At 43.9% G+C, this 16,842-nt stretch overlaps 1 protein-coding gene across 4 annotated transcripts in view; it reads left to right on the forward strand.

Moving 5' to 3' along the window:
- ABAT (4-aminobutyrate aminotransferase) overlaps positions 1 to 13,680 on the forward strand; it is a 719,432-nt gene extending 705,752 nt beyond the window's left edge. For all 4 annotated transcript variants that reach the window (XM_069647042.1, XM_069647043.1, XM_069647044.1 and 1 more), the window contains one exon: positions 11,057 to 13,680. In XM_069647042.1, the coding sequence (XP_069503143.1) occupies positions 11,057 to 11,178 (122 nt within the window). In that variant the 3' untranslated portion in view covers positions 11,179 to 13,680. The remainder of the gene's footprint in view (positions 1 to 11,056) is intronic.
- The last annotated feature ends 3,162 nt before the right edge of the window (positions 13,681 to 16,842 follow it).

Below are 16,842 nucleotides of genomic sequence, written 5' to 3' on the forward strand. Positions count from 1 at the left end.
CAAAGATGCATGGACATACTGAGGGAGGCAAGAAAGCCTAACACACGTTATTGCTATGCCAGCAAATGGAAACGTTTTGTCATCTGGTGCAGTTCCAAAGGCGTCAATCCCACCGATTGCTCCCCTTCACACATTGTGGTATATCTAACCCATCTGTTGGACTCTGGGTTAGTCTTCAATTCCTTAAAGGTTCACCTAGCGGTGTTATCAGCCTACACCACGTCACAGCAGAAGGTGTCGTGGTGGAAAATACCTGTGATTAAGGCCTTTATGGAAGGGATTAAAAGAATGTATCCCCCCATCACTCACCCAGCCTCTGGGTGGGATCTAAATGTGGTTTTAACTAGGCTCATGGGACCCCCTTTTGAGCCTATGCATAAAGCTAGTCTGAAAGACCTGACTTACAAGACAGCCTTTCTAGTAGCTATCACTTCTATCAGAAGAGTTGGCGAATTACAGGCTCTCTCGGTTTTGGACCCCTTTGTTACAGTCCACAAAGATAAGGTAGTCCTGCGCACTCATCCCAGATTTGCGCCGAAATTTATTTCAAAGTTCCATGTGAACCAGTCAATCGAACTACCCACGTTCTTCCAGAGACCTACTAACATGGCCGAAAGAAGCCTTCACACACTAGATGTGCGCAGGGCAGTCATGTTCTGCATGGATAGAACTAAACCACTGAGGAAAACTAAACAATTCTTTGTTTCAGTGGCAGCTGGTAGAGAAGGGGATCCTGTCTCTAAATCAGCAATATCAGGGTGGATTGTCAAATGCATCAAACTATGTTACACTCTTGCAAAGAGAGAACTGCCCTTCAAGCCTAGAGCACATTCTACTCGAGGCACTGGGGCATCCATAGCATTCATTGCAAATGTTCCCCTAGAGTCCGTTTGCAAAGCGGCAACCTGGAGTTCTGTACACATCTTTACAAAACACTATTGCCTAGACACTCATTCTAGGTCTGATTCTCAGGTGCAATACTCCGCGGTTACCACTGGATGTCGGACCATATGCACAGCATGTGAATCTAAGCAGATACAATAATCAGACATGCTTTTACGGTAAGTAATGCATGTTATAGACACACACACACACACATTTTGCCTCAAAATTCCAGTACTTGAATCAAATCAGGACCAAAAGCTACATTTTTCCAATACTTAACCAAAAATATTCAATAAAGGTTTAAAAGAAGATTACAAAAAAGTAGACCTTTCCGCCAAATAAATTAGAAACACGTCAATCAGTAAATGTGGAAAACTCTATACCCCGGGGTAGGTCAATTTTGATTATGTTGTTGTATTATAATTCATAATAACTTGTCGTTGATGGATAGTTTCGCACACCATAGGATATAATACTTCAATTGTTTCCTATGTAAAATCATAGATGACACATTTTTCTCATTTTTTAAGGCATATAGTACAGCAGATCTTAATCACACAGAAGCATAAATTGGCTTCTGATCATAGACAGACTTTAATAATACTGCTCCTGGAGTTGTCAGGTGCTCAATCTGAAGATTCAAAGGCCTTGAACAAGGTGTATTCCGCAATTCATTCTTGGATGGCTATAAACTCCCTATCTCAACAACGATAAGACCGAGCATTGCCTCCGGCCCTTGTCTAAAGAAACTTGACCCCATGTACAAACACTTTACCATCTTGGGCACAAGATCCATCTTGCGGAATGTTTCAAGACACTGGGTTTACTACTGTACTCGGAACTATCCATGAAACACCATGTCTCGGATATACGCTCCTCGGAATAAACTACTACACCAAATCAGGCCATACCAGTCAATCAACAACAGATCTCTACTGGCCATGGCCCTGGTGAGCTCCGGACTCGACTATTGTAATTGTCTTTTAATAGGCACGTCACAAGCCAACTTGCATTGCTTACAGACCGCACAAAACGGAGCAATTAGAGCCATCCATTCTCTCTTAACAAGACCACATTACTCCATCCATAAAGGTGCTGCACTGGCTGGTCGTTAAACAGAGGATTACACACACAATATTGTCTCTCACATATAAATGCTGTAACTATGTTGCTCCCCAATAACTGATCAATTGACTATCAAGCAACCCTTCTGTACATTACACTCCAATGATAATCACACTGTTGTACAACCCTGTTTCAAACGGGCAAAATTTTGCAGAGTCAGTTTTGACGTACATGCACTGCAGGAGTGGAATTCCCTCCCTCTCTCCATAAGGACATCCACATCCTTGGCGGCTTTTAAGAGAGCTATTAAAACCTGCCTGTTCAATTCAGCAGACTGATGCATGCATACCACTGTATGTCCACTTCCCCACCACACGCGCTGGCCCCATGTAAAAATAAAAGGACAATATTTTTTGATGCTATAAAAAATTGCTCCAGTCCCGTCCTGAAGGACGGAATATCCCACAAGTATGGAGGAAAGTGGACTATGGACTAGGAGTCACTTTGTCTGAATCCTTTCGACGTCTTCTTGCACCCGCCGCCCTTCACTCCCCCGGCCCTCACCCCTCCGTACTGGTTCCATGTCACTCCAGCTAGAGTTGGATGCAATTGGTGTCTCCATCTGATATTGACTGGTGATTTCAGTCCTGTTTTTCGGAGTGGAGTAGAAACATAGAGGCCTGTATAGGATTCTCAACCTCATGGCTTTATATGGCTGTATATTTACCAAAACAAATCATTCCCAGTAGTGACACTGCACCCTTTTTGTCTATGCATCAGAACATCAATTGATTCTTTGCTCCTGACCTCACAGAGTTGTTTCTAGATTCTGCAGAATCCAATACGGAGACAGCCATTTTCGGTATAGACAAGGGTTATTTCCAGATAGCTGTGCAGAAATTGTTAGATAAACCAGCATAGTATCCTCATTCCAAATATGTGGCCCCAGACACAGAACCCTCAGGGTTTTGTGCAGTTTTACACAATGAGCCTCATACAGAAAAGTTAGTATGATACATTTAGTTTGTTACATTTTACAATGGACTTTGTTATGTTACATTGTGGGTGTATAGCTGTATAGGACAATCCAAGCTAAAAGAAACACTGCTCGGCCCATCCATGTGACGTCGACCACCTCCTCCTCAGGAGCTTTCCATCGTACCTAATGGCACCACAAATGCAAATTCAGCTTTCACGCGGTTAGTGTTCGGCTCTCAGGCAGCCAAACCTGCCTTTATGCTCTAAGGTGGGGAATGTAGATAGGTGTACCTATACCTCGGATGGTGCCTTACTTATTCCTTGGACACCCTATGGGCACCAGTGTGCTTGCCAACAAATCTCTATTCATTCCGCACCACCCCCACAGCATGGCTGCAGCTCCTACATCATTGTCACAATGGTGGCTACCATTCTGCATCTCTGAAGCGCATGTAGCTCCACAGACCTAAAGTTAAATGCACCAGCTAACACAGTTACTATCCACACACCCCACAGTTCTTGTGGTTTCTAGCAGGAGTAGTACACTTACACTATAATGGCCTCCCTTTCGGCTTAAGTTCTATCTCCGTGGTATTTATCGAAGTGATGACTGTACTAGTAGTATTTTTGCGTGACCATCGTAATCCCTTCTCCACACAGTTTTCAAGAATGTGTTTTGCTTCCTTTCATTGATTTATCTTTTCTGTTCCATCTGGTACTGTCAGTCAACAAGTTGCATCTTCCTCGATTCCTCTGTTGTGCTTAGCCTTCCGTGGTTGGTTTTGAGCATCAGTCCAAGTCATGCCTCCCTCCACACAGAGTGAAGTTCCTACAACTGACACCATATATCAGCCTTGTGGTTTCAAATTGCCTTCGCCTGTGTCCAGGTAGTAGTACCATGTGCTGCATGCAATGTGCCTGGCCACTGGAATCAGGAGAAGGACCACCAGTTCAGGTTGCTTCCAATCTTAAAAGCCCTGAAGGTAGATTTGGAGTTGTGGGTTTAGCAGAACTAAATATCTGTATTTCATTCTTTTCTGAAGAAGCACAGGTTTCCAGAACAATTAACTCGACTGACTTTGCTTGGACAGCCTCCACGGGCTATCTAAATATTCATGCTATTTGGTTACCGCCGGACTCGGGATACACACTTTGCCCCCTTTTTAATATAGTTATGGAATTCTGATGTTGGCGCTGGAAGAATAAATGTGCCTACCAGGCAGATGCAGCTAATTACCATACCAGATGGACAGACTTAGCTCCAAAGGTTCTCTAGCACTTCCCAACATAGAGAAACTACCCCAGGAAATCCCAGACCTGAAGACACAATAAACAATGTCAATCGTTTGAGACATGCCTTACCTAATGAAAGTCCGGATAGAACTGAAACCCATCCTTTTCAAGAAGCATTGCATTTTATATGTCACACTCCAATTCTTCTCTTGTCTTTAGGTGCAACATTGAGCTACTAGGGTGTAGGTATGAAGGTCCTAGTTAACCAGGTCCATTGCAACCAGTATGGATAACAAAACTAATGAAGCTAGGCCAAGGTCTGAGATGCATCCACACCCTACTGCTGTTGGTCCAACTCTACCTATAATAAACACTTGTACACGGTCTAGGTATATTTCCATTAGACGCTCCCAGACTATTTGTTACACACATTGTTACTTAGCCGCAAGAGACTATACTATGCAAGGCTCATTGTGGCATTGTGTTAGGCACTGTTGGCCCGTTGCATGCCTTGCTTAGTTTGGTTATACAAAACATGACAGCAGGGGCTTGCGTGGAAATTGATTTTTAGAATCTAACTTTATTGCATACATATTGTGACAAATCCATAGATGCTATCACATCTCCCCAAGGCGGAGCCCCTTCCCATGAGACCAGAGAGGTGAGGCCGCTAACCGACAGTCCCCCTCTGGGGACAAGGATGACCATCTAGGGAGAACGTGATATAACACTGCTCACCCTCCACACACGTTCTTTACCTCCCCTCAGTCCATGAGCCCCACCTTTATATCCCCCACTTCCATACCACACACTTACATGTATATATGTGAGACTGAATACCAAACAGTTACTGAGATGAGGAAGAGTATAGATGAGTTAATGAAGAATTCCTTGATGGGTACTTAGACAAGGAAGAGTAGGGATGACTTTATGAAGAAGACCTTGACAGGTACTGCGACTTGGAGGAGGCTGGAACAATGAAGAGTCCTCCTAAGAACTTGAATGAGCATTCTAGCTGTCATCGCTCATTCAACATAAAGAGCAAGGAAGGACTTACCTTTTCATCAGACCCTCACATGAGGAACCACGAGCGAGAGGCTCATCCGGGGTAAGCAATGCTGCTGACTGGGACGCAAGCAAGGAGGCTCTGCCATGTCTACCCGGTCCAACATGGACGGACCGGTGGGAAAACTGGAACACCTGATGTTCGGGCAAGCAGAGCACCTGGACCATGCTGGCAAGAAAGGACACACAACCTGCGAAGAAGCAGTGCCACAGAGCTGCCGGAGCAGACACGGGAGCCAAAAATGTAAAGTAACGAGAACTGAAGTAGAGGTCGGAAGACCCGGAGAACAGCTGAACAATACCGGCAGCAACCAGAAGGGTATATGGGTGGATGGGATGGCTGATAAGGTATACAGAGAGAGTGCGAGAACAGAAGAAGCAATGATCTAGGACCCCTGTGCACAGAAGATCTCTACAAGTAATATCTGTGTGGCAGTACCTGGCAGGAGAGTGAACCAGGTCTGCCAGATATAACATATAGCGATAACCATGTCTGGGACCCTCAATCACGTACGAAGCTTCCTACAATTCATCTTCTTTGTGGCAGTACCTGGCAGGGGAGCAAACCAGGTTTGCCAAACCGAACATATTGAGAAAGGTCAGGGTGAAGGGAGACATTCCCCCTGGTGTTGTGAACTGTGAAATAAGCCAAGAAAGGCCAGGGGTTAGGGAGTAGGTCCCACTGTCTTTGTGGAAAAATAGTGAGAACCAGTCATCAGGAGAAGGTAGTGATTCTCCTGGTAGTTGAGCTTGCAAGATGGATTAAACTGGTGATCCAGGGGAAGGGAGTCATTCCCCCTGGGGTGAACAAATAGTGATTAAGTGTTAGATCAACTATTTGTTGTTTGTAAAATATTCAAGAGAGTGATTGCCCCTGGTGAGGAACTTGCAACTAGAACTGTGCCATTCAGTCCAGGAGGATGGAGTCATTCTCCTAGGCCAAGAACATTGGTGCAACCTTTAGTTTAGTTAGAAGTGTAAGGGACAAAGATAGTGACGTTATGACACAGAACGGTTGACGTTTTAAGTTACGAGAACATCCTGTAAGACCCATTAACACTTTAGTTGAGACAGAAAAATCCCCTCAGATATAGGGAAAGATAGGTGTTCTCTTTGTTTATATTGAATAAGTCTATAGCAATTGCTATGCCACCTGTGTGTCAGTCTCCTCCTTCTGCACCCTTACAATATCAAGTTCTCTCAAGCACCCTGAAGCCAGGGGACATGCACCATCGGATATCAAATACAGTTACAAATCTCATTGGCACTATTGGGAGCTCCATGGAGAGGTTGTAGCAGCTGGTGGAGTCCTCTCTTAGACCTCTTCACAGCCGGAGCCAATTAGTTTGCTCATTTATGGGTCAGGTTTTCTGCATACCCATTCCTCTTTTTCCACAGATTCTAAAAATCATTCACAAATTGAGAAGGAGCCAAGGTTGTAGGATGACACTAGGGGCACCCCTCTCTGCACCAATCTTTTTTCAGTCTCAGATCCACATCACCTGTCGAAGAAACTCTTGCATGATTCTCTACCCTTGGATTGTAGCCTTTCCCAGTGAGAGATGTCAGGATCTCCCCTTGCCCTCATTTTCTGATTTTTAGTTCTGATATCTGGGATTTAATTTGGATCCTGGTATTGGAGCATATGCTTTGGGGTCTGCCATTGGGTCTTGTGGACAAATGGTTAACTTCTCAAATGCTATTTGGATTATGTTTAATCTTCCATTCCGTTTTTGGTTGGGTTTGTAGTTTTGCAGGTACTTTTACACTGTTGTGGTCACCTACCAGGATGCTCATTTGTCATGTTTCCCATCTTACTGATCTTCTCTGCCTGTTGATGCCACTCCAGGATGGCCTTTAAATGGCTTTGCTCACCTAGCTTTAATTTCCCCCGTCTCCAATAGGATGCAAATTACTGTTATTGAGTTGTATTTTTCTCAAGAATACTATTCGTCCAGTGATTGCTTTTTCACTCTGTGGTTGTCTTTTTTGCACTGCCCCAGGCCCTTCAGGTTGTCCTTTCGTAGATATGGCCAAACCCTCAATGCTCTGCTGCACTCATAACCCTATTGGAATTTAGGTGCTTCTCCCATGTTAGCAAAACACTACTGAATTAAATATTACTTTTAAAGCCTGTGTTTGGTGTACAAGGTGAAATGGCCTGGTACCCTCTCTGAGTTGGCATAAACAGAAGATTTATGATAGTCAATGCACCTAAAGTAGAACACCATTTCACCGTCCCAAAACGTCAGTGCTGTCAATCAGTGCTCCTGGCCCCGTATGAGAGTGCTTTGGAATAGTCTACCGTGAAACATTCACTTGGACCTTTCACTAGCCCTGTTTAGCAAAATGAGAAAAGATGAAAAAAGAACTTCGGCCCTCTGCTTTTCAAATCAAATTTCATTTTGAAAATATTAGTTTTTTAATTTATCACAATTTTACAAAGATTGAATGTGTTGTTGTCTAGTCCTGGTTATACAACCTTTGAACCCATGGCCACTATTGACGTGACACTGGCGATATGCTAGAATAGAATAGAATGCCTTTAGCTGTGATCACACCAGCCATAAGAATTTGTGAAGTGCAATGTTTCTTGTAGCGAGCAGTGAGAATGTGATCACAGTGGGAAAAGGTTGCCCTTATAAGTTAGCCATGTTTTTTACACCGGTCACACAAAAATTTCAGATAAATCCATTTTTTTTTTCTTTATTCATTTTTCTAAATCCTTCCATGAGACACGGGGAACTCTTTACATCACAACATAGCAATTTACAGAACAGCCCACCCCCCCACACACACATTCTGCTTGGATCCCCCAATTGTCTTCCAATCTCCTGCAAGCCTGTTTTTTACATCCTGGACCCAACCATACCAATAGGCTCCTAAAAACAACATTGCCCCAATGGATACTTTCCTGTAAGCTGGAGCAATACTATCAATGGAATCCCTCTGCATACATTCACACAAGTGCAGTCATACCCAAGGCAGTCTGTACCTGCCAGTGCCATGTCCAGCTGAAGTTGATCTGAAAAGATGCCTATAGGGTTTTGCAGATATTCAGATTTCAGTGGCAGCCCTGCATCTGATGCTGTTCAGCCAAGCAATCCTGAAAACCATCTTCAGCTATTGTCATATCATGGACATTGATCAACAGAAAAGATGAGGCCTTGTTGAAGGTTCTTTATTTTTTCTGTCAGTGCTGTAAAACCAGAACAACTCCATGATGCTGGACAGCACTTCACCTTAAGTCCCTTTTTCTTAGGCCATCTTAGGTTAGCTCTTCAGTCCCTCCTCAAAGGTCTTTTAAATAGCTTTTACAAAAACAATTGCCAGTTCTTAGGAAAGATAAAAGGGTATGGAATAATTTGTATAGTTTCTCTTTCCGCACGCCCTGTGACCTTAAGTGAAATATGGAGTGTGTGCCACTGGCAGTGCCCAAAGTTCTTGATCGACGAAGCAAGTCTTTGTAAGTTTCATCAAATTTCAAGGAACCTCTCCATTCCTCATCTCAGTCCTGCGGTTAATAATCACTTACTGGTGGGATATAAACAACTCCAATCTTTCCGCTGAGTTTCCGCCACAAGCAACAGGTACAGCTGGAGTTTCTGTTCCACTGCCTGGCAGAGCCAATTGGGTTTGTGAGCCCGAGTCTCCACAGAGGCGTTTGGGAGGGCCTTTATTGCTTCCCTTGCCTAGGGACCCGATTACCACCTTCTGTGGCACCTCTATATTCCTGTTCAGGTCCTGCCCCCAGCAATCCCATGCCACAGGTCTCACATTAACCCCTGCCTTGGGCTGTAATGCCCTCTTGAGCTTTCCTAATCTTGCTAGCTACTTTCTAGGTAGCCTGTCTGCTTCTCCCCTGGCTCCCAACCTTCTCCTAATTTGTTATTCTCATCAGCCCTTGATGCCTCTTTCCTGACCGCTCTAGAGGACTTCCCCCAACCACCTCTAGCTATCTCTCTCCAACCACCTCTTCATATCTTCTTCCAGGTACCACCCAATGTCTCTCTCCAACCACCTTCTGATGTTTTACTCTGGCCACTTCCTGTTGCCTTTCTCCTGCCACCTCTCCCATGGTCTCCCTCCTACCACAGTTTGATGTTTTCTTCCTGATACCTACTCTATCTTCTACCCATCTTGTCTTCGGCCACCTCCACTCCTTTCACAGCCTCTTTCTCGAATCTCCAACCTGCTCCAAACTTTTGCCAAAACCTTCTCCAAATGTCTACTGCCCCCTGGATATAGCTTTTTATATGTAAATGGAATCGCCTATGGGGCGGGTTTAGGTTTTGGGGCCTGAACTGATGTATTCTTTGTATTGCAGCCGGGTGATTGATTAATCTGTAATTGCTGTCACTGCTCAGCTGTAGTGCATGTTTGTCTTGGGATCCAACAGTGGAGGGACCGCAGCTTTAAGAAGTCGTCTGCTATATTGGATTTTCGGTCTGTGCTGGTTGGCCCATGCATGTGGGCCCCTATGGGCTGTAGCACATCCATGCCTGCAGCATGAGCTGCTTTATATGATAGCTTTTGATGAGGTTTGGGCCTGCATCTCATTGAATCTGTGTTGGGGGCTACATTGTTCTGGGAGACACCGCCAGTCATCTGACCAGGCCCTTATGTGGCAGATGACTGTTCCCTGCCAAGTGGTACGGGGCTACATCCGGGTGACATGGGGATTCTTCTCATTTCGTGTCCAGGGCCATCGTTTCCCTAGCTCAGTGAGGTTCCCATCCTGATTACTACACTAGAAATCCAGTGAATCAGTACTTCATCACACTACATTTCTGGAAGGTTCTGTACTGGTTTAATCTTAATGTGAGTTTGGAGAAAGGGGGGGACTGGCAATAGTATATGTTTCTCTTAATGCATGCCCATTGCACCCCTTTTTTTCCAGCAGGTTGCCCATCCACCATTTCTAGTGTTCTCTGTATTTCTATGGTATAGGCAGAGAAAAGAATTGAGGAATGAGAAGCTGGTGGATGCATAGGAGGCAGGGCCATGGAATAGTGTTCTTGTGACTGGGTTTGTCTTGTGCTGTGCATAAAAAGCCGGCCACCCTACCTGCGTTGCAAATGCCATATTTGTCTGGAGGAAAGGTGGCCTAGGGTCACCAGATTGACTATGTTGAGTAACGTGTAATAAAGGTGTGGTTAACCACTTCTATCTAACTCTGTAGAACTACCTTTGATGCCAACAGAGATGTCAGCTGCTCAAATGCCCCCACTGGAGTCCAGTGCACAGTGTTTGCTCTGTTGTATTATGATGGCACTACTGCAGAACACCTGATAAAAGATTTCAAAATGTGCAATAGTCATATTTGTTTAGAGGGCTGAAGTGGGAGTATGTTTTCAAAATGTGCAAATGTGCGACAATTCCAATTGTCCAGGAGATATTCTGCGATGCCCCAGGCACACCTGGGCAAGACCATTCTCGGCGCTCTTGGTGGAGTGGGGGCAGACACACTTTATTGGCCTTGGTGTCCTTTGGATTTAGGATTGCATTTGCTTGTTTAATGTCCAGGGTGAAGCTTGTTTGATTCCTTTGTTTATCCTGCCAAACCACCAAAACAAATGCTTAGAGCTGCCTGTCCTGCTGCTATTTTCTCAGTGCTTCGACACGAATAGGGCCTTACTGCTGTAGAACATTTCCACTAATAAAGATGCAATTTTAACAAGGACACCCACTTTTTCTTGAGCGAGACTTGAGTCCAAGACTCTTCGGCTAGTAACGAGTGAGCCTCGTTTTGGATGGACTTTGTGGGGTCTTTCGAGCTTGCGCCCTTTGGATCCGTAGTGATGTATTAACACCTATTTTTCCATTGCAGGTGTTGTTCTCGGAGGCTCTGGTGAGAAGTCTGTCCGCTTCCGCCCAACGCTGGTCTTCAGGGAGCATCACGCCCACCTCTTCTTGAATATTTTCGATGGCGTCCTGGCGGACTTCAAATGAAAAAGTTGTGATCTCTGAGGAGATGCTGAAAAGCATTTATCAACCCATAATTCCTTTTTTACACACATTACGAATTTGTTGACTGAAAGGTTTGGCTGTCTGCCAGAGTAAACTACCTTGAATCATTTGATTTATTTTAATCATAGCACTAATATATATATATTATATATTTTCATAGACGCGTATGGTAGCTTTCTTTTATTTCCCCAGTCTGTGTCCAGAAGAGGGTTGTGGGTAGCATGGTAGAAACATGCATGGATATTTTGGAAGGTACCTACTTCAGTGAGCACTGAAGTTAACTTGAAGCTTCCACCTCCGAGATTTTAAATCGACCAAATCAAACAATATTGAAGTGATCCTGTAATTACCTTTACATTTTAAAGAAAGCGGAGTCGACTCTCTAATGGTGGCACTGAAGTGAGTTAAAAAAAAAAAAAAAGTACCAGTGAATGTGTTTCTATGGCTTTTAAATTACGGTAAAGTAGAAGCGAGGAATTTCTACCTCTTCTAATGCATAGTCGACTCATGAAGATTAAAAGCTTCCTACCCTGTGGCACACCATTTCTAGACGGCGAGCATGGTTTCTGTTTTGCTTTGGTTCATGTTGCTCATAGGCGCGCAGAAGAAGAAACCTCCTGCAAAGAAGGGTTAGTCTCTGAAATTCGAACATATCTCCACTGATGAAGACACCAATAGGATCCTACCATTTCTATAAACGACTTACCCCATCATACCCTGCCATTCTAAATGGGCACGACACTAGGCTATGTTCCGTGGTGGAGTTTGCTCTGGAGTCGTCGATTTCAAGGTGGCGATCATAAGAACATTGATGAAGAACTTCAGAGGAGAAGACATTTAACCACTGTAGGAACGCAGTTCTCGAGTAGTCACAAGACACACACTTTTAAAAGACTATCACACTGTTTTACAGGGAATGTGGAGGATGAAAGCAAAAGAAGGTTAAGTAGAGCCAAGGTGTCTTGAAAGTTTCTTTTTAGAAGAAAGTAATGAGTACCACTAAACTGGATTTCTTTTTTTAATGATGAATGAACCAGAAAGTGACATGAGTCTATTACAAACACTGAACTATTAGAAAGAGCTATGAACACATTTGTAAGTGTCGAATACTGCAGGTTTACATTTCTATGACACTTCATTTTTGTCTCACTGTCCTTTGCTTCTCTGAAAAAGTTATTAGACAGACTTTCTGGAAGTGAGCACCCACTAAGTAATTGCATTGCCTCATTACGCCTGTGACACTCCTTGGCGTTGCTTCCTTCTAGTTGTGTAGTTTGCTGCTTCTTGCCTGAATATTCTGGTTTAAGCCATCTGAGAATTCTCAAGCGTTCACTCATCCCAGACAAACTCTCATTCTATCCTCCTGCAGAAGGTGAAGAACTGCTTGCGCTGGCCCTTCCCAGTGAATGGGGTACAGCAGTGTAGTTAAACATGTTTCAGTCTGATGCATTTGTGTCAATGTGAGTCTTCTGCATTTTTCCCGGGCACACGGCTTTTGTCACTTTTGTGAAGGTTGTCAACATAGATGCCATTGCCATGGCAGAGTTTGAGAAACCCAATAAATGAAGTGCCCACCTGTTTAACTCATACTTGTGAGATTATGGGGCAGAGAACATATAAGGTTTTGAGTGAGCCAATCAAACCCATGTATGAAAATGTGGTATCACTTTCCTCAGCAAATACACCAATATACAGTGGCAAACACGTGACTAGCTTTCCCCTTGTTTCACCAGTCTCCTAGAAAAAATGGGTAGCTGGGAGTTGTCTTGAAATTTCTTAATTCATTCCTGGATATATGATTAGTGTTCACAAATCGATTATTTAACCAGAATTACTATGCAGATCTATCCAAGCATTGCCAGTACATACATATACTGTTTACTGGGATAAAACATCTCTTTTGAATATTTGCTGTATTGAAGTCACATATCATTGTGAACTTATTGGAATATATGTATAATACAAAGGATCTTGGTTCCTATGCAAATATTCCACCCATAGCGTTAATATAAAAATATATAGGTACTTTTATCTACATGCAATACGTTTCCTATTGGAGGAGGTTTCGAACATGAGATGTCTGACTCAAGGATGCGTAATACTTACAATTCGTAAAGCTGAAAGTTCAAAAATCACTGAAGTCCCTTTAGTTAGTTTAGCATTTACGCTATAGTTTTTCTTGCGTACCAATATAGTAAAGTCGTGCACGTTAGTGTTTGTAAGAACTCTCTTCCTTATTATCTGCTGATCATGGGATAGGGAAATACTGCGGCCTCTTATGGAAAATAGCCTCTGTTAGACGTTTGATGGACATGCACATACAGATCTCTTGTTTACATTGTATAACTGTGCCAAATAAGTGTTAAAAGGATAACTGCAATTCATAATGTAGCCCTTGATATGCATATGTGAATGAAATACAACTCACATGCTAACCAGTATTCCTAAATAGAAATAAAAAAAGATACTTTATCAGTAAATTTAGCATGTGGCGTCAGTGTCTTCTTGTTACTCTGTAAAGAAGCAAAAATACTTGTGCAATGTATGGAGTTTTTACTGGAAACCTACAAAACACCTCTACCAACTGTCAGATTTGATATTTCGATGTCTAATATAGTGTGAGAAACTCATGGTGGCAACAGTAAAGAGGGACACAAGTGATCACAGTTCAAGGGTGTTTATTAAACTTTATGCAGGGTGGAAAAACGCCTAATCTAAACCTAAATCTAAGATTGGAGCAAGCGTTGACCATAAAATGAAAATAAGGCAGTCCTTGTGGCGTTGTGTCAAGTAAAAAAAGGCCTATAGTAAGAAACCTTTTGCCAACCTTACAACTAATACATAAAAGGGTCTAGGATGGTTTTCAAGAAAAGGAAAGAAGTGTTCATAAATAAAATGTCAGGATGCAGTGGCTTGGTTCTCCTTGCCCCACATTTTGAGCACGGGATAAGGTCGGATCTTGGGGCACACACTCGAGCTTCCCCAGCACGAGTCGACAGTTCTTGTTCCATTTTATTAGGAGCCTTGATGGCCAAGTCTCGTTTCACTCAAAAGTCTCTTGCCTTTGAGAGCCTGAATTATTCAAACAAACTAACCAAAGTTTCTTCAACAGTTCACGTTGGGTGATGGATTCACCCCTGGGTCCCCCTCTTCCGGGCGCTGAACCCTCACGTATTGTACTCCACAAATCAAATAACATTTCCTTCATAGACTTTAGGTTATGGCTTTTCACCCATGGCTCTCCCTCGGCCGGGTTCAGACCCCAAATGACAAGTGGGATAGTTTACTTCTCCTTGTCTTTCTGTCTTTTAAACACAGTTCACTGTGAACCTCCCCTTCTTGGGTTCACTTGATCAGGGTGAAAAAGGCTCACCCCTGGGTCCCCCTCTTCTGAGCACAGACCCCTCACTATGGCTTTCCCAGGTGATGGATTCACCCCTGAATCTCCCTTGCTCGGGCTCGGACCCTTCTCGAATGTCAATGTCTTTTTGAACAGTTCATGGTGGACATCCCTCGGCCGGGTTCACGTTTGTCGACAAACTGTTTCTTGGGACTTGAGACGTGCCCCCTTCTCTTCAGCATCCCTCGGTCTGACTCACTCTTGCCAACTTCACATTCATATAGGTTTGCTGGATTCACTTCCCTAGCTTTCTGAAGTTCGTAGATCAAAGGCTTTCGACTGTACAGGGATTTTTCTTGACCTCCTGTGGGACCACTTTGACCTAACTTGGTGGCCTTCTGGTTTCTGGGGTTTTAATTCACACGGGGATCGAACATATTCTCTCAAGTCAGCACCCACCTGGTGCCGGATCCCTGTGTAGCTGTTCTCCCCACAATGCTTTTATAGTTCTTTAAACTTTCTCAACTTTGCGGCTTTCATTAACCACAGCCCGGTTCTTATCGGCTCTCCCCTTGACTCACCGGCTGTGATGAACCGCTTGGCTTTCTTCTTCGCTGGAGTCAAGGCCGGTAGCAGGAGTTTCCCTTGCTACTGCTTATCAGCGTCGACACGCTCCGTGTACCGTTAACACCTGTTGCAGTACCCTTGGGCTATTGCGCTTGGTCTTACGATTCCCTCTGCAGAGGTTTCACAGGTTTGCATCGAAAGAGCAAGGTCGTATCTCTCCTTGTCAGCCTCTCAATATTCACCGACTTTCACCTCCTCTTGAACTGCCAGGCCTGGATAGCTGTGTCATCTTGCTGTCTGCCTTGCTCGTACTGTGCTCTCTTGCTCCACCTCTTATCCCTGTGGTGAAAAGGAAGCGCCATCAGGTGTGTGTGATTTAAGTCAATTGCCTGACTCTCGTGTCGGGACATCTCGGGTAAACAGTTTTATTACAAGTCCGTTGTTTTCTACATTGGGGAAAAGTCTTGGCATCGGAAAAGGGGAGAGGTAGATTTTCTAACTGTTCTGCGTGGTAGGAAGAGGATAAAGTGTTCTCGGTGATTATAGTCTTAGTATTGGAAAGGGGAGGGGTTGGAGTGTCAGAGTTTCCTACGGGATGGGATAGGGAAGGTTTGTGAGAATTGGACGAGAATGACCGGGATGGAGAACATAACATAGGGGATTGTGGGAATAATAGTGTTCTATCACAGTAGATTGGGTGTTCGGGACAAATAACCAGAGGAATGTGGAAAATAATACCCAGAGTTGTTTGGGTGGGATGCGAGTGGGTTAGAGATCTTAGGGGATGGGTTTTGTATGGAGGGTTTGTTTAATCTAAGTAGGAGAGATTTAATAGAAGGGAGGAGGCAGATGTACTGTAACCTACGAAGGCCTCAGGGATTTCGTCCTCTTCTTCCTCCTCGGTACAATTCCACGCCTCACCTAGGTTATTCTCTCAAGCATAACCCTGTTCTCCCTGACCCAGGTGTTCCTCCCTCGCTTGTCCACCCCCAGGAACTGGATCCAACAGCGATGGCCGTGTCCTGGCCACCCGGATAAACGATTCCTGTGCCTTTCTTGGCAGAACAACCCTAGGTTTTTCACAGGGGTCCACCAGAATGCATTGGGGTTTAGAGTTAATGTTTCACCAATCAGAAAGGCTCTACAAAACCAATTAAGCCACATAACATTTGATCAATTAACAATTGTGACAGTTTCCAATTGTACACACTTTCTTTCGTCTTTGATAAATCCTAATATGTTCTGAAATATAAGTATGTTCCATATCAGTAAGGAAATAGCGTTATGATACAAAGGATAATATCAGACCAAGGGTATGGATTTTGTATGTGGGAGATGCATCAAATGAAGAACTTTCTTGAACTGAAGAACTCACTGGGTATATTCTTTATGTCTACAGATCAAATATAACTGCTTCCAAGTTTTATATCATGTCTGAAAATTAAGTTAGTGTAACTTAGCACTGTACTTCCACATGCGCAGTGATGGGTTTGGAGGAGGTGAAAGATGGCATAGCTGGGCTCAGAACAGTGGAGTCTCGAGGCGTGGGAGTTGGGCAGGGCATGAGGGTGGAATGTTTGCCATTGATGCTAGCCAGCCTGTCCAGTGCTGTGTTTTGGAAGTGTTGGGAGAGGGAGTCGCAGAGAAATTGCGTGATACGTAATATGATGTGACATTTATAGCGCACCTATACACACGTGGGTGTGGTCGGGGTAATGATTCATGTGGGCTTCACAAAT

The sequence above is a fragment of the Ambystoma mexicanum genome, chromosome 2q (genome assembly GCF_040938575.1).
Source record: "Ambystoma mexicanum isolate Mex_15411 chromosome 2q, UKY_AmexF1_1, whole genome shotgun sequence".
Taxonomy (NCBI): Eukaryota; Metazoa; Chordata; class Amphibia; order Caudata; family Ambystomatidae; genus Ambystoma; species Ambystoma mexicanum.